The following is a 23,516-nucleotide window of genomic DNA, read 5'->3' on the forward strand; positions in this document are numbered from 1 at the left end:
TGACCCATCTCTCCCTCCTACAGGAGCTGCCACCATTGCCATCTGCCATCAGGCAAACAGCCAAGGGGTGCCCTGCAAGAGCTTGACCAGGAAGTTTGGATTTCCAGTCCCTCAAACTGTGAGCTAAATAAACCTTTCTTCCTTTATAAAGTTAGCCTGCCTCAGATATTTCATTATAGTAAGGAAAAGCTGACTAATACTTAGGGTATGACTTATTTTCTCCTTTATCCCAAGCCCCTTCCTCAACACACTTGGGAATATAGTCCAGAATATATTCCCTTTGTCAACATGAGCAGTTCAAAATAGTTACTGCCTGGATCACAGCCCTGGTGCCATTATCTCCCCATCTGTGATCTGGGCAAGGTATTTAGGCTTGGTGCCTCCCTCTCCTCGTTTGTAAAGTAGCAGCAACAGCAACGCCCTCGCACAAGCAGCTGGCCCAGTTCCTGGCAAATGTTACTTCCTGGTTCCAGAGGGTGACATGCTAGCACTTGTCTCACACCAAGGACACTGAGACGCTTACTCTTTATAGGAGCAGGAGGAAGAAAAAACACACCAAGTCAGACAATGTACCATTTTATTCCTTATAAAATATATTTCATATTGTTGCTGTAAAAACATTACATTTCACATTTTTTTAAAAAAATTTTAACAGTAAAAATAATACTTGGAAGACAGCTGGGCAGGGGGCGGGGGGTGCCAATAAAACAATTCACAAATGGGATTTATCTCCCTTTTTTTTTTTTCTTTTTACCCCTGGTGAAGTCAGAACCTGGAATGACCAGAAAGGAACAGGACAGATTTCTTCCAACAGAGTTCCCACATCCGATATTGTCCTTCAAAAAGTCACTGACTGCTCACAACTCTGTTTGAGGTTACACGATGGCCTTCAGAGAGGGGTTAAAAGTCACCTCGTTAACTCTGAGCTGTGTTACTTGAGAGTCCTTTGACTCTCCACCCGAGTCGTGCCCTGACCGCAGACATGGTCTGGACTCTGCACTGAACACACATGGCGGAGACCCAGCCTCACGGAGGCTGCTCCAAACACAGCCCCGGCTCTGAAGGCACCTCAAAGAGAACCCGAATACGGGGAAACGTCACTGGACACCTTTCCTTAGGTAACTGCTTTGCAGATGAGTCCTGTTACTTTCAAATGCACACCTGCGGCATCTTCCTCCAGCCAGATTCTGCGGCCCAGGGGTCTGGGAAGCAGGGAGAGATCGCCAGGTCGACTCACCGGCCACCCCCACCCTCCCAGGAGGAACAAGCGGAGCAACCCCAAGGACAAGCCGCCCGACAGGAACCAACATAAGAGCAACGAGACGGAGAAGCAGGTGGACGGAGGGCGAGGAGGCCCGCGCCACCGCCAAGGGGGAAGGAGCCGATGCAACAGGGAAGGCCGCATGGAAAGGAGATAAAGGACAAGAACAAGAAAGCCACCTCAGCTTTTAAAGTGTCCCATCAATTCCTTCTCTCTCTCCTCCTTTTCTGTCTTGGGTACCCACGGCATGAGAAGCCGGCCACACATGGACAACATCTTTGTATCCAGTTTTTATCTCCAAGGTCCAAATGGAGGCAGGGATTAAAACAGCGCTGCTGACGGTGAGACTCAGCGCGAGCCGGGGTTTAAGAGGGGGGACCTCCTGCACAGTCCCCACGTGTCCACATGCCCCCGTGCTCCCTTCCCCAGTAAGATCTGAAGAGGGACAACGTGGGAAATGAGGCAAGAAGGCCATCAGCTTTTAACTCTCCTTGCAGTCAAAGAGACACAAGAGCCTGGACCACCTCTGGCTGACCTGGTTTCAAGCTTCACCAAGAAACAGAATCCCATATACATCTTTCTCCTAAAATATAAAAATATATCCCCACCCCCACCAAAGACACTCTTGCATAAGAGGGGCTGTCCCTTCTGTCATCAGCCCAGGCCACTACACCCTTCACCACATCACACCCCTATTCTTAGGTTTGCAGGTTTGGTAATGCTCCATGTGTCTCGGATTGAAAAACAGACATTTATTTCCCACGTGAAGCCACCAACAGAGCGTCAGCAGCCAGGTGTTTTCACCTGGGACGAAGAGGACAGTCTCAATGATAATCAAAGGTGGACACTGCTGCTCAGGCTCAGGAGAGGTGGATTGGTGGGACTCCCTAAGCCTGTGACACCTGGGACATCAGTCCAGGACTCATGTCTGAGACAGCCGGGCCCCGGGTGGTCATGTTCAGCAGGCCACAAGCGTTGCAGCCAAGTCGGCTGGGAGGAAGGAGAGACTCAGACAACGTCAGGGCTTGGCCCACTCCGTCTCCATTCATCCTTAGTTGGCACTCAACTGCCTCAATCTCTGCCCTCGACAAGAACAGCCTGGCAGACTGACCTCAGTGCAACCCTCTCCCCCAAAGCCCTGCGGCCTCTAGAGACACCAAGGGCCAAAACGGCAGGAATGGCTAGCCCACCCTGCCTTCCTCTTGGACTTCCCGAATCTCACTCCCACAAGGACTCGCCTTGACCTTCTTCACCCTGCCTTCCGCACAAAGCAAAAACGGGGAAACCCCTGGTGAAGCCCAGAGACGAGAGCGCCTCCAGAGTTTCTCAGGGCCACCCACAGAAAGGGGTGAATGAAACCCCCTCATTCAATCTTATCTGAATGAACCAGATAAGATTCAACGGTTCTGGCCTGTCCTTCCACACGGGAGGGAAGGACCTCGGGGGCTTTGTTCAGGTAAGGATAGTTCCCCAGACACTGAGACCTCTAGCACTTCCTCCAGGACACAGAAGGATGGTCAAGGTAGTGTTGAACCGCCCCGTCTCAGAAACCATCAGCCTGGGCTCAGCGATTTGAGGACAGTCTTTAAAAGCAGACTCGTCTGGGCTTTGAAAAGAAGTCATGTAGCACTTGTTGGGAGGCAGCCCAACCTCTGAGGAAACCCAGATTGAAATGCTGTCACCTTTGAAGGATTTTCCTCTTCCTTCCAAAAGCTGTTCAGACAGGGAAGAGGAGCCACCCCCCAGGAGGCACACGTCTGCTGCCCACCCCACCTGTGGTCCTGCCTCATGTCACCCCCAGCCAGAAACTTCCTCATTTTTTAAGAAAAAGAAATTCATCTTGCTCACAGTCCTTTCTGGAAAAGTTGAGAAAACAAAGGATCCACCAACTCGGCAGGAAACAGGACACACAGTCCAGTACAAACCAGTGCCCCCGGGGCAGGGCAGGTGGGAGGGACTAGTAATTCTTTGGTCTCTGGTTCGCTGTAGAATACCCTTCGTCAGTCTTGGCTCTCTCCTATTTTGGGGGAAAAAATATTTTTGCTTCTTTTTTAAAAAATAAAACGTTCCCACAAGGGGGAGAAAGTGTTTTAAGTGTTACACTTGAGCCAACAGAGTGGGAACCACCCGCTCGGGCTCTGCACCTCTCTGCTTCCCCCAAGGCCGACTGCCATCAGGCTGCCGGGCAGGGCTGGAGCAGAGTGGCTGGCGGCTCAGTCCAGGAAGCGCTGGCAGGCCTTCTTCCACCGGCAGGCCGTGCACCACTGGTCCCGGTGCTCGATGCCGTACACCTTGCGGCACTTCTTGGCCTCCCCACGGGCTTTCCTGTCAAAAGAAAAAACAAATGCAGAGTCACGACCTGGACGGCACCAGGCAGGAAGCTGGGCAAACAGGCCCCCCAAAGGCCCAACGGGTCAGAGGCTCAGGGGACAGAAGCCAGCCCTTCCAGTGTGTCCTCCACCCGGGATCCCCTCTGGGGACCGATCCTACTAACTACCGTTGGTTGAACTCAGGCTCCACACTATCAGGAGACGGGGAACAAAAAACAAAACACCAGCCAGGCGTGGGGGCACACGCCTATTATCCCAGTGGCTCAGGCTGAGGCAGGAGGACTGTGAGTGCAAAGCCAGCCTCAGCAACTCACTGAGGCCCTAAGCAACTCAGCAAGGCCCTAACTCTAGATAAAATGAAACAAAGGACATAGATGTAGCTCAGTGGTTAAGGGCCCCTGGGTTCAATCCGTATTACCAAAATGAAAAAAGTCAGAGTACAGCAGCAGACATCTCACCTGGCACTGCCCTGGGCCCGGGGTGGAGAGGTGACGATCAGGTGAGACTTTGCTGCAGGTGGAGGCTGCGGCTCGCTGAAGCTGAGTGACCGGCTCCGAACCTGGGCATGAGGAATGGGGCCGTAAGGACAGGCTGTGAGCACAAGGGCATCCTCCAGGACAGGAGGCCACACTTCCCGAGCTCCTGGGTGCACTGCTGGACCCCACAGCCAGTGCCAACACAGGAGGCACAAGGCCTCCTCTGGAAGGGCGCTGTGGGTAGAGAGGCTCACAGCAGCCAAAGGTAGGTTGAGGGAGGCTGCAGCGGAGAGGATTTAGACAGAGTTCCCACATGTGGAACAAGTGAGGGCATCCTGCTGTATCAATGGCACCTTCTAGCAACTGGATTTTGCAAAGTGTGACACCTCCCTGTGGCGCATACTTGAGATCAGAGCCCAGCACACGTGGTGTCAACAACTTATGATTCATTTTAGTTCAGACGTAGCGACCGAAGGTGCTGGTCCACACAGGCCTGGAGATTTCTGATCAGCCACACAGAGCTTACAGAGCCATCTTCTGACTGTCCCACATTCTCCCGCTTCCTCTCCTCTTGGCATTAAAACTCTAACAAGCACCAACACTCAGAGGCAGGGAACTGACCCCAGCCCCCCCCAGTGATTTTCTGGGCAGGTACCTTGCCTCAGCTTCTGAGATGGACTATGACCAGCTGAGGAGTACTGGGCGGGGGAGGGACAACACGTGGAGAGCTTCACAAAGTTTGGGGTCCAGAGGCCCAGTGACAACCCCCACCATGGTCTGTGTACTGAAGAGATGGCCAGCAGCCCTGCAGGTGTGTGCAAGAGCCCTGGCCTTGTACCAGTGCCCCAGAGTGCTAAAGGTCACTCACCGGAGAGAGCGGGGAGGCGGCGGCAGGAGCAGCAGCCCAGCTGATGCTGGTGTAGATGTGGGGAGATACGGGGATCTGGAAGGATGGCAGAGCCTGTGAGGACAAGGACTCGTCAACTGGGGTTCCAGCTCAGAAAGTCCCCAGTCTGCCCAGCGTGCCTGTAATGTCACTTTCCACAGCAGAAAGTGCACCTCTGTCTACGTGAGATGACTGGGAAGACGTCCTGGGGCACACCAGAGGGGTCCTCCCCAGAGCAAGCTCAGAGCACCCAGCTCTTCAAAGTAGTATCCTTGGTACCAGGCTCCAACCTTGCTTTGGAGCCCTCGTCTCAGAGCTGGTTACATGCCAGGTAGGTGACTCAATCCCGCAGGGCACTAACTTCTCGGTTAGATCACCTACCAAGAATATGCCACAGGCAGTTGCCAAGAAAAGTCTAAAACATCTGAGTGGGGGAGGAACTGGTAGAATACAACACTGAGTCACCAGGTAACTATGTGGTCAGGGATGTCCGGTTTAGAGACCCTTGCAAAAATACCAGACACATTGTCCAGGCACCACAGGGTCAGCTAGAGCTGGACACTAGCCAAAGGTGAAATAGCAAAGTGGCTACTCGCTCAATGAGAAGAAGAACCAGCGCATTTTTTTTTTAAGTTTTCTGATAGGAAGAACTACTTTTTAATTACTAACTTGCAAACTGGTCCAGAGTCTAAAAAGACCAAGCTGTGGGCACAGAAAGATTTTAAAACCAGTGCACAGGAACCTGCACACATACCTACTGTGTGCAGGAAGATCATCCTAAAGTCACCTCCCTGTGACAACTTTCCTACCTGCTTCAGCATAACAGTGTGATCCCTCCTCTATACACAATTACTTCTTTTGCCTCCAGTAAACAATACTGGCCTCCTTATTATAATTAGCCAGGCTCCACACATTTCCTCACCAGCTATAGCACACTCTCCACAGGGTGGGGACTGTGTCTGATTCTTTCTAAAGGCTGACTCAGCCCAATGTTTGACACACAGCAGGTATTCAAAAGAGGGTTGTTTGATTAACATAACTGTAGAAATCAAAGATTTACCCCCCAAGAAGTCCAAAGACACTACTGCATCACCTTTTAAACCAGAGATGTGGGACTGCGGATGTGGCTCAGTGGTAGAGCACTTGCCCAGCATGTGCAAGGCCCTGGGTTCAATCCCCAATACCACAATAAATAAATAAATAAACCAGCAATGGGAGGACACCCCAGCCCAAATCCATCAGCTTGGTCACGCAGAGATTCAGCTGGGTTCCTCAGGACCACTCCTGACAATGACTGATGGGAGGGGTCTAGGAATCCCCACTTTTACTGACAGTGATGTCAGATTCGTTTCCTTTTTTGGAGAAGATTATCAATGTGGTCCAAGTGCTCAGTCTTCAATCAGGGGGGTCAGGGGCCTGTGATTCGGCTGACCAGTGACTGGCTGGGACCCAAGGCTGAACCCCTGAGAGCCGCCGTCCATACCTGGTATGCATGGTCAGCCTGAATGTGCCAGAAGGAGCCAGGAGCTGACTTGCTGAGAGCACCCGAGGGCAGGGGAGACTCCAGACCAGAGTGTTCCGGGCCAGAGGTCTGGGCTTTGGACAGAGGCAGTGGAAGAGTGGCAAGGGATGGGCTGGTCACTCGGGGGGTGGGAGCTGGCTCAACGGTGGGAGTCCCAGGGGCAGAGGGAACTGCCGCAGCCACAGCAGACTCCTCCTTCATCTGCACCTCTGTGTAGTAGAAATCCTCCTCCCGCTTGAACTGGTCAGAGTCCACGGTGTCCCTGTGCAGAAGGAGATGAGGTTATCATTGGGGACATGCAGCCCTCCTCCGCAGCCAGCGGAAACCAAGGTATAAGAGGGAAGCCACTGCCTGGGGCTACCCAGCAAGTCAGAGAAGGAGCCCAAGAGAGTGCCCAGACACCCTGTTCCCAACAAGTGTCACCAGGGACTACGTGTTCACACATCAGCAGAAACTGTTTTTCCGGGCACAAAGGCTCACCCTCACAGAGCACGTACGCACACCCACTCCCTTACACTGAATCAGTTCCTGCCAGGGCAGTCACTAGGCTGGCTCTGCACAGAGTCAACGTCCTGGTGCCACCTCAGTGCTGATGGATACTCAACTCCCAGGGGGAAGCAGGTACAGCATTGACCACTCCATGTCTTGGCTACAGGGTCCATCAGTGAATGGACCAAATTACCCTATTTCTACCCAGAACTAAAACATCTTGCTTCCTACATGGGGCATGAGACAGATCCATAAGGCAGGCAGGGCTCGGTTCCACAAATAGCATGGACATTCACCAGGAAGTGAGGGACTGTCCTCCCCAACAAGGACATCATCCTGACAGCAGCCAGGGGTCAGTACAGGGGTTTCCCAGCAAGTCATTTCCTTGAAAGCACCTGGGCTCTGGGTCTTGGGGAAGTATCCAGGTGAAGGGACACCTAAATGGCACCACAGGCAAGAGGCCCTGAGTTCCGTACCTACCCCAGGTGGAGGGCTTTGACGTGTCGCTTGATGCCCACGATCGAGCGCAGAACTTTGCCACAGTTGGGCCACAGGCACTTGTACATCACCTTCACAGAGTTCTAGGGGAAAAAGGAAGTCTGGGTACCTGGCACACTTCCCCACCACCCCCTCGTTCATCCTCACCCGGTGGGGCCCTCTGCCGGCTGCAATCCTCTGCAGACCCAGCAAAAGGCTCTAGGGAAGGGGCTTCTCTGGGAGCAGAGAAATGGCCACCAGGGGGCCCTGCAAGTGGTCCTGGGGACACAGCAGTGCCCGGTGCTGCAGCTATGAGTCCACCTGCAGCCCCTCATGCGCGGCCCTCTGTAGGAGGACAGGGAAGGAGGCAGGGACTGGGGTAGAGGCTAAAAAGAAAAAGTGGTATCCAAGAGAAGGAGCCGGTCCCAGGAACACCACAAAGTAGCAGACGTAGCAAAGGAGAACTGTAGAGGGGGGAGTGGTGACCATCTGGGGCCGTGGGGTCCCTGCTGCTCCAGAGCTGGCCCTTCCTGCTCGCCAGGCACCTACCTTCCTTTTGCGTGGAGCTGGTTCATCCAACAGGAAAGGGTCAGGATCGGTCTCAAAGCCATGATCAGTTTGGGGAGAACCAAAGGCATCCCCCAAATACTTGGGGCTGGCCTGGGGGTGTGGCGGCGAAGGGGTGGAGATGCCGCTGCTCCCGCTCCAGTGCCCACTGGTGGTACTGCTGCCACTGTCTGACACATCGCCGCTCTCCTTCCACGGGTCACCCGAGACCACACGGGAGGCTGGCCAGATGAAAGAAGATGAGAGAGGACGCTCAGGGCTTGTTCCCAGGCACAAAGAAAAAACAAATCAAAACAGAAAGTCCTTTTCAGGCCTGCAGCAAAAGTTAGGGAGCCGGTCCATTCACTGCAGCAATATCTACTGGTAGAACTGGTCTACCCTGTTGGACACTTTCTGCCACAGCCACATCGGTCATCCCTGACCAGCAGATGCACACTGTAACTTCCTTTTGTGCAGGATTAATAGAAAGAGACTGAGTTGAAATTCTTTTCTCACTGTATATGCTAAAAAGCAGGGGGAGCCTCTCCTGCCTCCAGCCTGGCTGAGGAACACGAGTCCAGGAAGCTCATCCTAAATGCCACCTCCCCAAGACAACAGGGGAGACGATGCATAGCTGAGGAGCACAGTGTGGGGGGGGGGTGCACGAGGGGCGTCTGTCTTGCTCAAGTCCTGAAAAATGCATTCCAATCAGGTAATCTATCAGGGAGAGGAGGGCAGGGAGCAGAACACTACATCTAGGATGACCAGCACTAGGGACAAAGGGGTCAGCCAGCAACAAGCTCTTTCTCAGAAGTTTTTCTACGGAAGCGATACCAGATAAATATTGTATATCATGAGAACAAAGTACTCCTTTGCAAATGCATTGCAGTGACAGTTTACAAGTGAACTTTTAAGAAATACTTATGGGCTGGAGATGTAGCTTAGTGGCAGAGCACATGTCTAGCATCCACAAGACCCTGGGTCAATCCCTGGTACCGTAGGGAAAAAAAAGAAAAATATTCACAATCCCCTGTGTATACACACTCAGAGCACCATCCTAACAATACATAGACCAAAGGATGCAGGTGGTTTTTGTGCAAACAGTACTCATGATTAATGCAGTTTGGGGGGGGGGGGTGGGTTATTGTGTGTACCTCACTTTACAAACTTCAAATAATTAATTACCAAGGAAGACTTACGTTTCCACTAATTTCAATTATAAGATCAGAAGTATGTTTGACAGGGTTGAGGTTGTGGCTCAGTGGTACAGTGCTCACCTAGCATGTGCGAGGCCCTGGGTTCGATCCTCAGTACCACATAAAAATAAATAAATAAAGATATTGTGACCAACTAAAAAATAAACATTTAAAAAAAAGAAATATGTTTGAATGGAAATCTTTTTAAGACAATGAAAAGTTTTGTCAAAAAGGGACTGAAGCTAACAGGATTCAGGCAGGTGATTGGTGATATGCACGTGGGAGGATGAGCGTGTGTGAGTGCACACACACACTTCTGATGGGAGTTGGAGTCGGTAGTTTTCTTTTCCTTCAGGGCATTTTCCTGGATCTGTTGATCCAACCTCCCAGATCTCCCAGTGTTATGCTTTAAATGTAAGGTGTCTGAAGCTCACATGTGAGACAATGCAAGAAAGTTTGGCGGAGAAATGATTGGGTGACAGCTTTAGCCTAATCAGTGTGAATTGGCAGGGTGTGGCCGGAGGAGGTGGGCATTATATATATTTGTATCTGGCAAGTGGAGTCGCTCTCTCTCTGCTTCTTGATCACCACGACGTGAGCTGCTCCCTCTGCCACACACTCCACCATGATGTTCAGCCTCATCTTGAGCCCCATAGAAATTGAGCCAGCCTTCTGTGGGCTAAGACCTCTGAATTCGTGAGCCCTCACATAAACTTTTCCTCCATTATACTTGTTCTAGTTAGAACCTTTAGTCACAGGAGTGAAAAAACTGACTAAAACACCCAGATTTGCAGGACTTCCTAAAAACTAATTGACTTCCCTCCTCTGGGTTTTGCTCATCAAGCAGACATGCACTACTGAGCTTCACCTCTAGGTGTCCTCACAGTGCAGAGACACCTTCCAACAGGCTTTGGGTGAAAAAAAAAAAAAACAATTTGTCCTTCATATTCACTTCCTATCTAGGGAGACTAAATACGAGGAACACATGTAATGGGCACTTTCCTACTGGCACATGCTTAGAGCTAACTCTACATTCCCCTAAGTTTTAAGTAGCTTGCTATTCAGTTAGGTCACATAGATGAAAAAGTTCTTCCCTGGGTGTAAGGTAGGCCAGCTCTATAACAAATTTCCAAGAAAACTTCAGATTCCCTATTGGTCTTGTCAAAAAAACTGATGCAATCTTTCTTCCCCTCGTATCACTGAGAAAGTATTCTGAGGTTGCAGCCAGAATTTTGTTTTAATTTGTAAGTCTGAAGTCATACCATTGGTTTTTATGAAGCAATGAGATTTAGCTGAGACTTCAGCTCATTGATTCCTGTCCTTGACCTGTAGGCCCACACTAATTTGCAAGGCTGAATTGGGCACTTGGAAAAGCAGCATGAATTTTCTTGAGGCCATGAGGGGACTGTTTAGCATATTTCTACCTCTGTGAACGAAATATTCCTCTACTGGCCTTGTTCAGGCCCCCATCAAAGTGCCACACTCACTTAATGCCACAGCAGAACTTACTCCAGTGGCCAGTTGGCTCAGTGCTGAGCTCAATCACCTCCACAGTGCACCAGGAAGCTTCTCCCAGATGAGGAAACTGAGGGAAAAGGACAAAGCTTCTGACTCAATGTCACTCAGGCAGTCTGAAGGACCTCGGGAAATCCTACTGCCAAGCCGGCTGTGACCAGCTACTCAGAGCACAGGTGTCAGTCACCAGCCTCTGCATGCCCAGACCCTTCCGCCTCTGTTTGCTCACCAGAGAAGTTGGCCTCGGCCCCAGGAGGACTCTGCACAACCGGGCTGCAGGACAGCGATGTCAACACCATGGCCGCCATCATCTCGTCCATTTCCACCGCATCTGACTTCCTAGATTCAAATGGGTAGGTGGGAAAGTTTACTTCCTGGGCCAGCTGGTCTGCAGTGCCCGGGGAAAGAGACGCCACTTCCGGTTATCTTCATGGGATCGTCTTACACTTCTGCACTGTCCCCACAGAGCCCCTCTCCAATCAGCCAGTGTGTGCTCCAGAAACAGCAAGGTCTTTCCCCCCTCTTCATGAAAAATGCCCCTTCTGAAAGATGTTTACAATATCAGCCCCAGTATGACAGGGTCCTCTGTTTCAACCGGGCTGACGCCCTGGGGCAGCCCCGTGCTCCCCTGACTTGGCTTTTAACTCCACAGCCTCACATGCAGCATTTTATTTGGGAAAAGAGAGAAGACACCAAAAAAAAAAAGATACAGCAAAGTTGGAAATGCAAGATGCCCACTGGAATCCAAAAAGCATAAAAACTACCTCTTTTCCTATTCTCATACTTAAATTTAGAGGGGAATATTACACAAATCAATATCTTCCTCCTCTCCTCCAAAGCAAACAAGGCATTCTGTTAGTTTCTGAAGGTCAATGAAACCTCCTACATTAGCCAATGAGTAAACAGACCAGAAACACAAGAAAAATCTGGTGCAAATCTCCATGCTTTATACAGCAAAGTTCCACAAAGTTTTACATGTGATTTTAACAATTCATATTCAGTTATATTGTTCAAAAGAAACATTAGGACTATCTGTAAGTTCATGCTAAATATTAGGAAAAGTTAGTCAGAAATCAACATCTAGGAGGTCTATTTCAAAGGACTGTATTAATTCATTCTTCACAATTCAGGTCTATTAAACTATGCAACTGGGTTTGAAGCAGCTAAACCAAGACCCACACAATGTGTTAAACGTGTTTATTAATATGTTCTTTGAATTTTCAAATTTCCACAGAATAAAAAAATAATTTATTTGCTGGTTTTCCACTGAAATACTGTGGCTCTGGTCTCAAAACACCGCATCTCCCACCAATGGCACTAGCACCCACAGACAGAGAAGGAGAGGTGGCTCAGGGCTTAAGTGCTTGCACATCTTGTATATAAAATAGATTTTCTTTTTAAAATTTTTAGGGGGGCTATGGTTGGTTTGACATTTTAAATAGTTTTCAGAATCAAAAGAAGAATATTATTTCTTGACCTGTGACACATAAGAATTGTATTAAGTCTGAGCATCCATAAATGAAGTTTCACGGGAGCAGAGCTGAGCCTGCTGACTTCACTCATCATCTGTGGCTGCTGGGACGCAACCGCGGTGGGGCTGAGCTGCAGTGACTGGCCCACGAAGCCCCGATTATTTACTGTTTGCCCTTTTAAACCTGTCTGCTGCCTCCTGATCCGAGCCATTTCTTCCTGTCTCTGCTCATGAAAAACTATGAACTGAGTTTGCCTTAAGTGCGCAGGGGGTGAGAAGCCCTTTGCTAAAGTAAAGATGTGTCACCCCGAATAATGTTATGGGCAGGAAAAGACGCCCAGCTGGCTTCCTCCAAAGGATGCCTGCTCTCTGTATTCCGTTTGTCCCCACCATCCCCCCACCTCCAAGCAGCCCCGCTCACACCCCTCACTGCCCACACGAACCTCTTTGGGACATCAATGTTCCTGGAGACAGGTCTGTAAGCCATTGCCTGGGCCCCGTACTCTGGAGGTGGCACCTGGGGCATCATGCCCTGCAGCTCTGCCAGCCATATTTCCTCCGCCCTGCAGCAGATCTGTAACTTCTGGTCCAACAGCCAGACCGTCACCTTGTCCTCTGCCCAGCTGTGCTGCTCCACCAGGCCTGTACACTCCTGACCGCCGTACCACACATAGACCTGCAGGGAACAACAGCCGGAAGTCAGCACACAGCAGTTCTCACCTCACTTATCCTTAATTCATGGGTGTTTTGGTCTGAATGTGATGGAAACTTAATCTCCAGTGCAACAGTGTTAGGGGAGGGACCTATCAGGAGATGATTGGGCCATGAGGACTCTGCCCTCCTGGATGGATTAATGCCACCACCATGGGGGTGGGTTAGATATGTCGCCAGTGGGCCAGGTTGTTATAAAAGCAACTTCAGCCCCCTGTTACTATCTCTCTCTTGTTGCCCTCTCCTGCCCCTCCACCTTCCACCATGGGATGACGCAGCACGAAGGCCCTCTCCAGATGCAGCACCAAGGACTTCCCAGCCTCTAGAACCACAAACCAAATAACTATTGTACATAAATTACCCAGTCACAGGTATTCTGTTATTACAGCTGAAACCAGACTAAGAGCAGATGTTCCCAGGCACCTGCTGCCCACCCAAGTACCCAGACTAGCCACATTGGATCAGTTCTTCCCCCAAAGAGGTCCTTATTCACTCTCTAGACTGGAAGACAGTGAACATGTCAGTAGCTGAGATTTCTCTGAATCTGGAATCTGTACCCATCTTCCTGATCTCTTGCCCTGCTTATCTCTTGAAATCCTGCCTATCTGCTGGCACCCACCAAATGCTCTTGCCCAGAATTTCTCATACCCTGCATTCTTCTCTTCAGAGAATTCTCAGTCTCCCTGAGGATAAGCCAGAAAGGGGTAGAGGTAGGCTGACCTCTCTCAAGGGACACTTGGAGTTGGAAGTCACTTTATCTCATGGGAAGAGAGGCCTGGGGGGCACTTTTGTCTCGTGGGGAGACAGAGGCAGAGTCTCCATGGGTCCTTGAAAAGATGAGGACAGAGAACCCCAGGCATCTAGATGTAAGGATAATAACAGGCCGAGGTGATACTGGGGAGGGGACACTGGAAATTCACATTAAACTCCAACTACACAAACCTCTTCATCTCCTAAAATATCCAAAACCTAATCTTCTCTGACTTTACAATCTGAGGTCCTTTCCCTTCTTCTGCAAAGCTGAAAATGGAGGCAAATTAAGAGCCACTGAGCTAAGCCCACACTTCAGACTGAGGTGCGGAACAGCCCAGAATGTCTGGCCACCTTCTGCTCCAAACAACAGCCGAGGAGGAGCCTGGAGTCTGGAATGAGGCAAGCTCTCGCTCCAATTCCAGAGATGGAGGGAAAGGTCTGCACTCACACTAGTGGCTGGAGAGTTTCTGGCCTGTCACTGGGGTGACCTCAGCCTGTCAGCCACAAGGTCTAGAGATGGGACACCTAGCCACACTGGGATCAACCTACCTTCTGTCCAGGCTGAAAGGCCACTTGCTGAAGGCCAGTGGTGCCCAGAGCCTTGAGGACCTCCTTGGGCTGCTCCTGGCACGTAGGGTCCTTGGAGGCGAGGAAGGGCTGGGGAGCAGCCCCCTCCGGAACTTCTGCCTGTGGCTCCAAGGGCAAGCTGGCCCCTGATGGCCCATCGGAGGCACTGGGTCCCAACACCCGGGCTCCCAGGAGAGACCGCTTACCAAGGCGGCGAGACAGCACACTGGCCATGCTGCTGTGTCTCCTGGGAAGGCAAAGGTGACAGTGAGTCAGTCTTCTGTCACCATCTACAGGAATCAGAAGGTCACACAGAGCCCTGCACATGGAATGGCAGGCACCAGCGAGTGTCCATCAAAACAGATGAAATATTTTAAAGAGACTTTTATCATTCTTTTTTCTTTTTACAAAATTGATTCCTGTTCCTAGCAGGGCATTTAGAAAATACTGATGAGCACAAAGAAAACCAAATCACTCAGGAAACTGCCTCCCAAAGATGTCTTGTCTAAATAGCATCCCCCTCTCTTCCAAACATGCAATTTACATACTTTTATTTCTACAAAAATAGTATCATTGTCTAGTAAACTGAGTTTTCATCTAATATGCTAGGTAAGTTTTTACTACATCATTAAATGTTATTCTATAAAATAGTCAGTGGGCTGGGTGTAGCTCAGGGGTAGAGAGCCTGCCTAGCAGACACAAAGCCCTGGGTTCAATCACCAGCACCAAAGGAAAAAAAAAAAAAAAAAAAGCTACATAGTATTTTCTTAGGCAGATGCACCATTGCTGATTTATAAGTCCCTTTATTATTGTCCCTGAAAGCACATCCGATGTTTTGCTGTCTAAACTGTTCCTCCTGCTCCGAGAATTGTCTGAGCACACACGTCCACGTGCTTCCTTCTGTGACATTCCTGGGTACAGTACTGCCCGGTAAAGCATGAAGACACCTGTTGGTGACTTGCAGGTTCCCAAGGTAAATTGGCTTCAAAGCTGTGGAGAGCCTTGGAAATAAGCCAAGCTGCTCCACTCATCCTAGGAACCCTGAGCACCAGGTGACTTTTTCACGGTGACAAAGGTAACTGGTGCCAGAGCTTCCAAAAGGGCACACAGAGGGGACCCCTGCCATGCCCCCACTCCCAGGACAGGGTCTTCTGGTAGAGAGGAAGGACCAGCACTTTGCCAACTCATGCTACCCTCCTCTACCCAGCCTCTGTGCTTCATCTCCTCCGGGGCCCCACTCACACTGGGGTTCCAAGCCCCCTGCTCCCCGGTTTGTGCATTCAGTTGGTATTTTGTTGAGTAGTGGGCATGCATAAGTGCATCCCAGGTGCTTCGGCAAATGTGAGACTGGGATCTTCAGGGCCCAGAACGCCCTGCGAGGCTCCTTCCACCCACTATTAGGCTAGGAGTCTCCAGAGGTGGTTCTGCTACATTCCTCCGGGTCCCCCCATCCCCCAGCCCCACTCACATAAAGAAGCCTGTCAGTGGAACTTTCTTTGAACAGTTCTATAAACCTTCTTCACTTTTCACCCAGTCCAAAAGCACCTCGGGGCTTACCGCGGGGCTTGTTGGGGTCCCGTCATCTCTCTATCTCCCAAATCCCAGCCCCTTTCCCAACTAGTCCAGCAAGTTCTGCTAGCATCTCTACAATAACACACCATGAAGGGCAAAAATAACTTTAAAGAAGAACACGAAAGTTGCAAATATTGAGCAAAAAGGTCTGGCTGGTTTTCCCCGGAGTTTTACTGGAGGCCTCAAGGGCTGGAATCTGATAGCACAGACAACTCCATTGTGAATTCCTGAGAAGGCAAAGAACAGATCAGGAAAAGGTCACAGTCACAGCACGCAGAGCTCCCTGATTAGGTGGCTGGTGACTTCACAGCCAATCACATTGTCTCAGAGCGCTTCACCATTGCAATAAAAAAAAAAAAAAAGTAGAAAAATGCAAGGAGTAAATTCCTTATCACTATGGGGGAATATGAACAGCTAAGCTAAATGGATTTTAAAACTCAGTCTCCGGAGCTGAGGTGTGGCTCAGCAGTAGAGCACTTGCCTAGCACGCGTGAGGCCCTGCGACCCATTCCTAGCCCCGCACAAAAAACTCTCGGTTGGATTTCATTGAGCTGATGGGAGCTGGAGACGTGCAATGCCACTCACAGACATCAGGTGGCAGCACCGACCCAGAGAACCAACCAACCCTTTTCTGGCAAAAATCCCGGAGGCCACCCCCATCTCCAGAGCAGGAAGTTTGGGGTTTCTGCCACTGAAAATGAAGACAGGGTAGAATTTCCAAATTCCTGAGTTTTCCAGTCTTCAGACAGCGCCTGAGATGTTTGGCCAACAAACTCCAACGATGTTTTTGTAAGCCTTTTTCTTTTCTTTTTAATTTAAAGAATACTTTTCCCTTTGTCGCGGGCCTGCACTTTCCAGAGCCCGCTAGATCTGCACGAAGCGGTGAACCTGCCCACTTCCGCCTGCTCCGGCGAGGCTCTCCTTCGTCGTCTAGCCTTTCCCCCGATTTGCACTTGAAAATACGTTTCTACCATTGGCTTTATTTATCATACTCCTAAATCGTAATTTTCTTAAGTAGAGAAGAAGGGAACCTGCCTTCTGTAAGTGCCCCTCAAAGCACTGGCTTTCACAAGCTGCATCTCATTTAATCCTCAGAGCACTGTGAGATAAGCACTTGGTCTCTGATTTCTGATGAGGCAACTGAGCTGCAGAGGGGGCAGGCTGCTGAGGCCGTGAGACTAGGAACCCCAAAGCCTTGGGTTTGATCTCATGGCTAGCTGGTGCCCAGGGTCACAGTTTTGCCACTAATTTAGTAGATGTGGGATCTCTCGAATTAAAACATTCAATTATGTTGCTTTTCATTACATTTTTTTTTTCTCCCTTATAGTGACCCTTGAGAGAAAAGACAGTGCCTGGCCCTGCAAGTCTAGAGTTCCATTTCCCCAGCTGGGAAAACCTCCCCTCCGTTTGCATATTCACCTATTCCCCACAAAATAAAGGCCAATGCATTGGTCTGCCCTCCTTCATCTGCCCTCCTTCATTGGCCCAAGGCACTGTGAACCATTTAGAGGCTCAAGTTTGGGATGACCTCTACACACACAGTGCACAAAGGAATAATGTGACTGACCCAAACAGAAAACCTGTAGCCAAGTTTTTGTAGCATGGAAGTAAAACTGGACAGCATCACCAGGCGCGGCCGGATGCCTCCCATGTCATCAGCATGCTACCTGTGCCATTGTGGCCCTGGCTCTATAGAGAAGACGATCACCAGGAGGCCAGGGGATTCCGAAGCAAACAAGAGCACCAACAAGGAGGGCTGTATGTGCGGGTGGGCCCTAGGGCCCTGCTCCTGGACCACTGTCCCTGTAGCCCTGCATCCGGGTGCTGCCCTCCTTCCCACCAGGCTTCTCTGCCGCTCCAGCCACAGCATCCTTCAAATGTTTCTTCTCTCACCATTTCTACTCACTCCCCCATTTCTTGGGAGCTATCAATAGCTCAATACCAGCCAACCACTAATTAGACGTGTAATTCTAAAGCAGCCAAAAGAAACCAAGAAACCTCTATTTCAGGGAAACAATGATAATATTTCAATGTACAGCCAAACACCACTTTATGGTTTTACAGTCTTGACTTACAGAATTCCTCGAAGATTTCTGCTAACTCCTGCTAAAGACCTCTCAGGACGGTTGCAAGGGGACCGAGAGCCCTCCTGTGCTTCTCATCCCTACCACTGTCACAAATAGGAGGGGTTGGCAACCCTAGAATATGTATTTTGGTCAATGTCCAAAAAGGGTTAGCCCTTGTCCTGGCTCAACAAACATATCCTGATGTGCTAATGGCCTTTAATGAGGACATTTGCCACCAGTTAAGTAACTGGAACTGACAGAACAGTAAAACAAACCCTCTCTGTGGTTCGGAGTTGCAAATTGCTATTTATCATGGGACAGTTGCTGGACAACTGCATGTCTCAGCACACGTACGTGTGTGCACACATTCATGCACAGGGGCTGCTCTCTCCTGCCACCCAGGGACATTGCAGCAGGCCATGACATCACCTAGCCCACACTTCTAGGATACAGGTCATAAGTTAGAGTGCTTTATCACACAACTAATGGACTTTTTTTAAAGTTAAGGAGGACGAAATTTGGAATAAGACTCCTATTTGCAAAAGCTGGGGTGCTTGCTACCTCTCTAATGAATAATTTATGGATCAAGGTGATGGATAGCAACCCTCTGCCAAGGGCTCTGTTAAAGCTCAGCTTTCTGTATATTTAAGAACTCCATTGGTTACCACTGCACAGAACAACAGTTTTTAAGTTTTTGAGTTCTTATGCATCATTTTTCAATTTTTATCAGAAAGTCTTATTTTTTTTTAAATGTATAAGATTTTAAGTGATGTTTTCTTTCAGTGTCATCTTCTAAACTCAACCAGTGGCCAAAATGCTGATGGCAAACCACATCTCTTGCTTTACAACAGGACTCCATGGGGAACAGGATTCATGAACTATTCCTTTAGCAATTCTTAGCCACTCACTCTGTTGATAGCTGCCATGTGTACTTGCAAGCATATTTATAATTATAAGCAAATATGTTTGTGGTCCTCCTGGTTTGGAGGTTGTCACATTCCATCATCACCATCTGCTGGTTTTCAAAGTTTGTTTGCTGTTGTTGTTGTTTCCCTTGGGATGTCTTCCCCAGAGAACATGAAAAACTACTTTGATAAGCACACATGAACTTTTCTTCACCTTGCTTTGGTTAGAAATCCCACTGAGAGCACTACTACATGAAAACTTTTTAATCTCTGAAATCATTTGTCAGGTTCTATTATACAACTTTTTAAAATTGGTGTGGTATGTGTTTAACATTTTATAAGCCAGATGTGGTGGTACACGCCTGTAATTCCAGCTACTGGGGAGGCCAAGGCTGGAGGATCACAAGTTCAAGGCCAGTCTGGGCAATTTGGCACAACCCTGTCTCAAAATAAAAAGTAAAATGGGCTGGAGATATAGTTCAGTGGTAGAGTGCTTGCCTAGCATGCATGAGACCTTGGGTTCAATTCCCAGTACCACCACCAAATATATATATATAATACAAGCTTAAGATATATGAGAGAACATTTGTGATCAATTCAATATCTCTAAATCAGCTGGCCAAACAGTTACATTTTGGATTCTCAAGGGATTCCAATTATTGTCTCTTTCTGAAATTTTTTAAAGAACAGAATATATTACATCAGAGTACCACCGTTTGGACTACCAATAAAATTAGACTGACAGGGACCTGAAAGATCATCTAATCCCCCCCCAGGGCTGGGACCCTCCTGATAGCATCCCTGTACCTGAGCATCCAAGCTCCCACTCCTGTGAGTAATAGGTGTAATGGAATAACAAGGGGAGAACGAGGGCCCCAAATAACAGTGCTATTTTCATATTCTAGCAGATGGGCTAGAGAAATAGGTCATCTGGTCTGGTTACAGTGAATTCTTTCCAGCAAATAGTAAATGATCCTGATCCACAAATACTTCTGTGGTCTGAAGGCACGGCAGACATTCAATCAAGTAACAGAGACCACTTCTGTTTATAGCAGGAAGGGAAAAGGTCTTCACGGCTCTACCCATGAACAAACGCACTTCCCCTTCCTTCACACCTACCTGCCCACTTGCTCTCAGAAGCACCATGCCCTTTGTTCACAACTATCCTGCTTACGCTTATCTGCATCAAAGTGTCAATTCTGAGCACAGCACTTGGCACATAGTTAGGGCTCAGGGACCTACAACCATTTCTGCTACAAATTAAGCATCCCTAATTTGAAAATCCAAATGTTCCAAAATCAGAAACTCTGAGTGCCAACCTGATGCCACAAGTGGAAATTTCTACACCTGACTTCATGTGATGAGCTACAGTCAAAACACTGGCATAAGAAAATACTGTATAAAATCACCTTTGGGGGCCTGCTATTGTGGTTCAGTGGCAGAGTGCTTGTCTCACACATGTAAGGCACTGGGTTTGATCCTCAGCACTACCTAAAATAAACAAAATAAAGGTGTATTTTTTTAAATCACCTTTGGGCTATGTGTACAAAATGTATATGAAATATGAATGAATTTTGTGTTTAGACGTAGGTCCCATGCTCAAGATACATCATTATATATATGCAGACATTCCCAAATCCAAAAAAAAAAAAAATTAAAAATCCAAAATCAGTACAGTTCTGGTCCTAGGTATTTCAGATAAGAGCTACACAAGGGCTGTGTCTCCTTAGACTGGAAGCCCTTTGAGGGCAGAGACCATATCATACCTAAATCCCACCCAGATTTGTAATCTTATACAGGTGACATTCTCAGGACCAGGACAGCCCCAGATTCAGGAATAATGTTTTCTAAGAAAGACCTTCTGCTTGCCCTGAAAGGAAGACAGGCATCAGAAGCAGGGTAGAATTTACACAGCATTCAAACTAGATTCTAAAACAGTACTTTCTAATTTAAAAAAAAAAAAAAAACAGACTGATCTAAAGAACGGGTATAAGTACGATCACACAAGTGTACCCCCTGGGTAAGGAGTCTGTCCAGCGTGGTTTCTGTCATGCAAGGGGGCAGGACCAGCATGCATGCACACCAGAAAGAGTTGTTAAACCTGATTTAAACTGTGCTAAGACAACTCCGCGAGAGTCCGGGAGGCAGGGCGATGAATTGCTGACTTGGCACCCTACCAGAGTCAGGATTGGGTCAGAGATTGAGGAACGGAGCAGCCCCTGGGAAACCAAGTCCAAGAGAGCTGGGAGTGCTCTCCCGCAGTTTTCAGGATAGGCTTCTAAACACCAGCCCTTGAACTCAAAGCTTGAGTGGCACGTGGGTTTACACTCATGTTAATACACACTGTTAGTGTTAGGGGCTTTTCTTTCCTGACTTCCCAGCAACTCAGTAGAACATGGAGGAATAATGTATCCCCATTTGATTGATGAGAAAACTGAGGTCCCTCAAGGAGACTACTTATTTGCTCAAAGCCACAAAGCTAGCAAGCAGTGGCGTTTGCAGCTTTCCCAGCTCCTTGCTGGTCCAGTTCTCTCTTCTCCAGGATGGAGGGTGGGAGGCTCTCTTGTGAGGGTCACTGGGAAGAAGGGATCGACTGGAAGAACTTCCATTAATGAAGCAACAGCTGACAACAAAAGATCACCACCCCAGACATAAAACACAGACATGAGACTCTCAAAAGCCTAAGTCAAGGGCTGGTCAGCACAAGGCCCTGGCCAGGCACCCACCAGAAAGGGAAGCCTGAGTGGCTACATCTCCTGAGGTGCCAACCCTGAGGCTGACAAACAGGGTTTGCTATGTTCTCGATCCTTGAAGAAGGCAAAGGGACAGAGACCCTAATTCGTGTATTTGTTTCACTTAAGTGTTTAAAGTAGAAACGCTATTTGGATTCAATAGTCCCTGATGAGGTCAAATAAATGAGAGTCGCTACAGACAGTGAAATGGTTAAAGTGAAAAACTGGTTTGGAGCTCAGGCGTCACCTCAGTGAATTGCCACATTCCCCCACAAGGCCAAATAAACAGGCAGTGGGGCTTGGGGGGAGGGCGAAGGCTACCTGGCCACTCTCGTGGCTGCAATCAATACCTCATACAAAGTGCTGCCATCTCCTTAGGGGGGACAGTGTGGATTGCAGAACCCAAAACTAAAGACCAAGAGCTATGCACATACAGGTAAGGTGGTCAACGAGAGTCACCTGACGTGAAGAGTGAATAAACTGAGGTGCCACCCAAATACCCCTTAGGAATCCAAGTCTCCTCTGAGAGCCACCTGTCCAGAATGGAAGCTGTTGGCCAAAACCTTGGAAAGAGTAAGTCACAAAAGCCATGCTGTTAGGATGACAGATAGCCTAGTGGCCGATAACATTTTAAAAACCTGAAATAAGCTGAATATTGGAACTAGTCTAAGAGCCAGGTGGCTGAGTAGCCAACAGCAATGGCTCTGTCTGACTAGAAAGGGAGAGACCAGGTGTGGCAAGTCAATTTATAATCCAATTTTTGCTTTTATTCTGAATCTCCAATAGCTATCTGTGTTTCATGCTTCAGGATAAGGACAGCACGCCAGCCCATGACCTGTCAGTCTCTCCTGGGGCCCTTCACTCTGCTCTCCTGGGAGCAGGGGACCTGAGGCCCTAGGAAGGGCTCATCAACAAGGCTGCCCAATGTCCAGGAGAGGCTGGGTGCCCCACACAGAGAGGTGCCCTACACAGAGAGACATGGCAGGGACCACGCAGAGTCTACAACCAGACACACAGGCCCATCAACCTCCACCTGTGACCACCACCTCAGAGCCTCCACTTCCCCATGGCACCTGTGGAGTTGGGGATGTACATACCTCACAGAGGCCAGCACCTACACAGTGCCTGGTACCTGGGACGCAACAGGGGTGTTTCTGTCCCCCACCTCTGTCCCCTAGACCCATGCTTGAGAGCTAAATGAAACCACAAGCAACTCACAATACTTGGAAGCCACTGCTGCAGGCATCCAGGAATTGAGGCTGGGCCAGGATATCCCACCAGAACCCACTACCGACTCAAGGAAAGCCAGAAATTGACCACAGGTGAATCACTAATTAATTGAAATCACAACACTGATTTCAGAAAGAAAGAGGGACTGAGACATCCAAGCTATTCCCTGTCCAGGCCTGCTGACCAAAACGAACCAATCCCTGGGTTCAGCGCTTAGAGCCCCCGGCAAAGTCAGAAGTCTTTGCCTCTGGAGCCCAAAGACAGTGACCAGTCCCTGCCCATCTCCCATACCTCACTTTCAGCAGCGGGCTGCCATCCTGCCCTGCTCCTCAGGCCTAAGTCTCAGTCTTGGTGCCCTGCCAGAGTGGTTCAAGGCCCGCTGCCAACCTCCCCAAGGCCGGGCCTGGCCAGCCTCAGGGAGCAGATCTGGCTCACACTGGCACAGATCCACACTTGAGTATCCACTCACTAGGAGTCCAGAGCAAGAGGCACCACAGAATAAACCCTGGCACCCCCAAACGCCTGCTGACACGCTCAGCCCCTTTGGATGCATCAAGCAGAAAGTTCAAAGCCTGAGATTCAGAGCCTGCCCTTGAAGAACCTGGGGCCCAACTGAGCTTCCACCTGGCTCACACCTCGAGTGCTCAGAGCTACATTCAACTTGTGTTGTATAATGAGATGAATGAATGAGCATTTGCCTCTTTCAGGAAAATGCAAAAAAAAAAAAAAAAAAAAAAATCATCCAGCAATCTGACACTGAATCCTGGGGCGGAGGGGGGGAATGGCTTTTAGAATTAAGCTCTTAAAGTTG

The 23,516-nt window shown here is 49.2% G+C and overlaps 1 protein-coding gene across 5 annotated transcripts in view; it reads right to left on the minus strand.

Annotated features, from left to right (window-relative positions):
• Positions 1-560: 560 nt before the first annotated feature.
• Znf395 (zinc finger protein 395) overlaps positions 561-23,516 on the minus strand; it is a 37,673-nt gene continuing 14,717 nt past the window's right edge. For all 5 annotated transcript variants that reach the window (XM_046442964.1, XM_046442962.2, XM_046442965.2 and 2 more), the window contains 9 exons: positions 14,183-14,447; positions 12,613-12,845; positions 10,928-11,037; positions 7,991-8,229; positions 7,445-7,545; positions 6,437-6,737; positions 4,936-5,028; positions 4,050-4,150; positions 561-3,586 (listed from right to left, as the gene is read on the minus strand). In XM_046442964.1, coding sequence (XP_046298920.1) covers positions 3,475-3,586; positions 4,050-4,150; positions 4,936-5,028; positions 6,437-6,737; positions 7,445-7,545; positions 7,991-8,229; positions 10,928-11,037; positions 12,613-12,845; positions 14,183-14,447 — 1,555 coding nt within the window. In that variant the 3' untranslated portion in view covers positions 561-3,474. The remainder of the gene's footprint in view (positions 3,587-4,049; positions 4,151-4,935; positions 5,029-6,436; positions 6,738-7,444; positions 7,546-7,990; positions 8,230-10,927; positions 11,038-12,612; positions 12,846-14,182; positions 14,448-23,516) is intronic.

The sequence above is a fragment of the Marmota monax genome, unplaced genomic scaffold, assembly GCF_021218885.2.
Source record: "Marmota monax isolate L192 unplaced genomic scaffold, Marmota_monax_Labrador192_F-V1.1 WCK01_AAM20220418_F8-fsc00344, whole genome shotgun sequence".
Lineage (NCBI taxonomy): Eukaryota > Metazoa > Chordata > Mammalia > Rodentia > Sciuridae > Marmota > Marmota monax.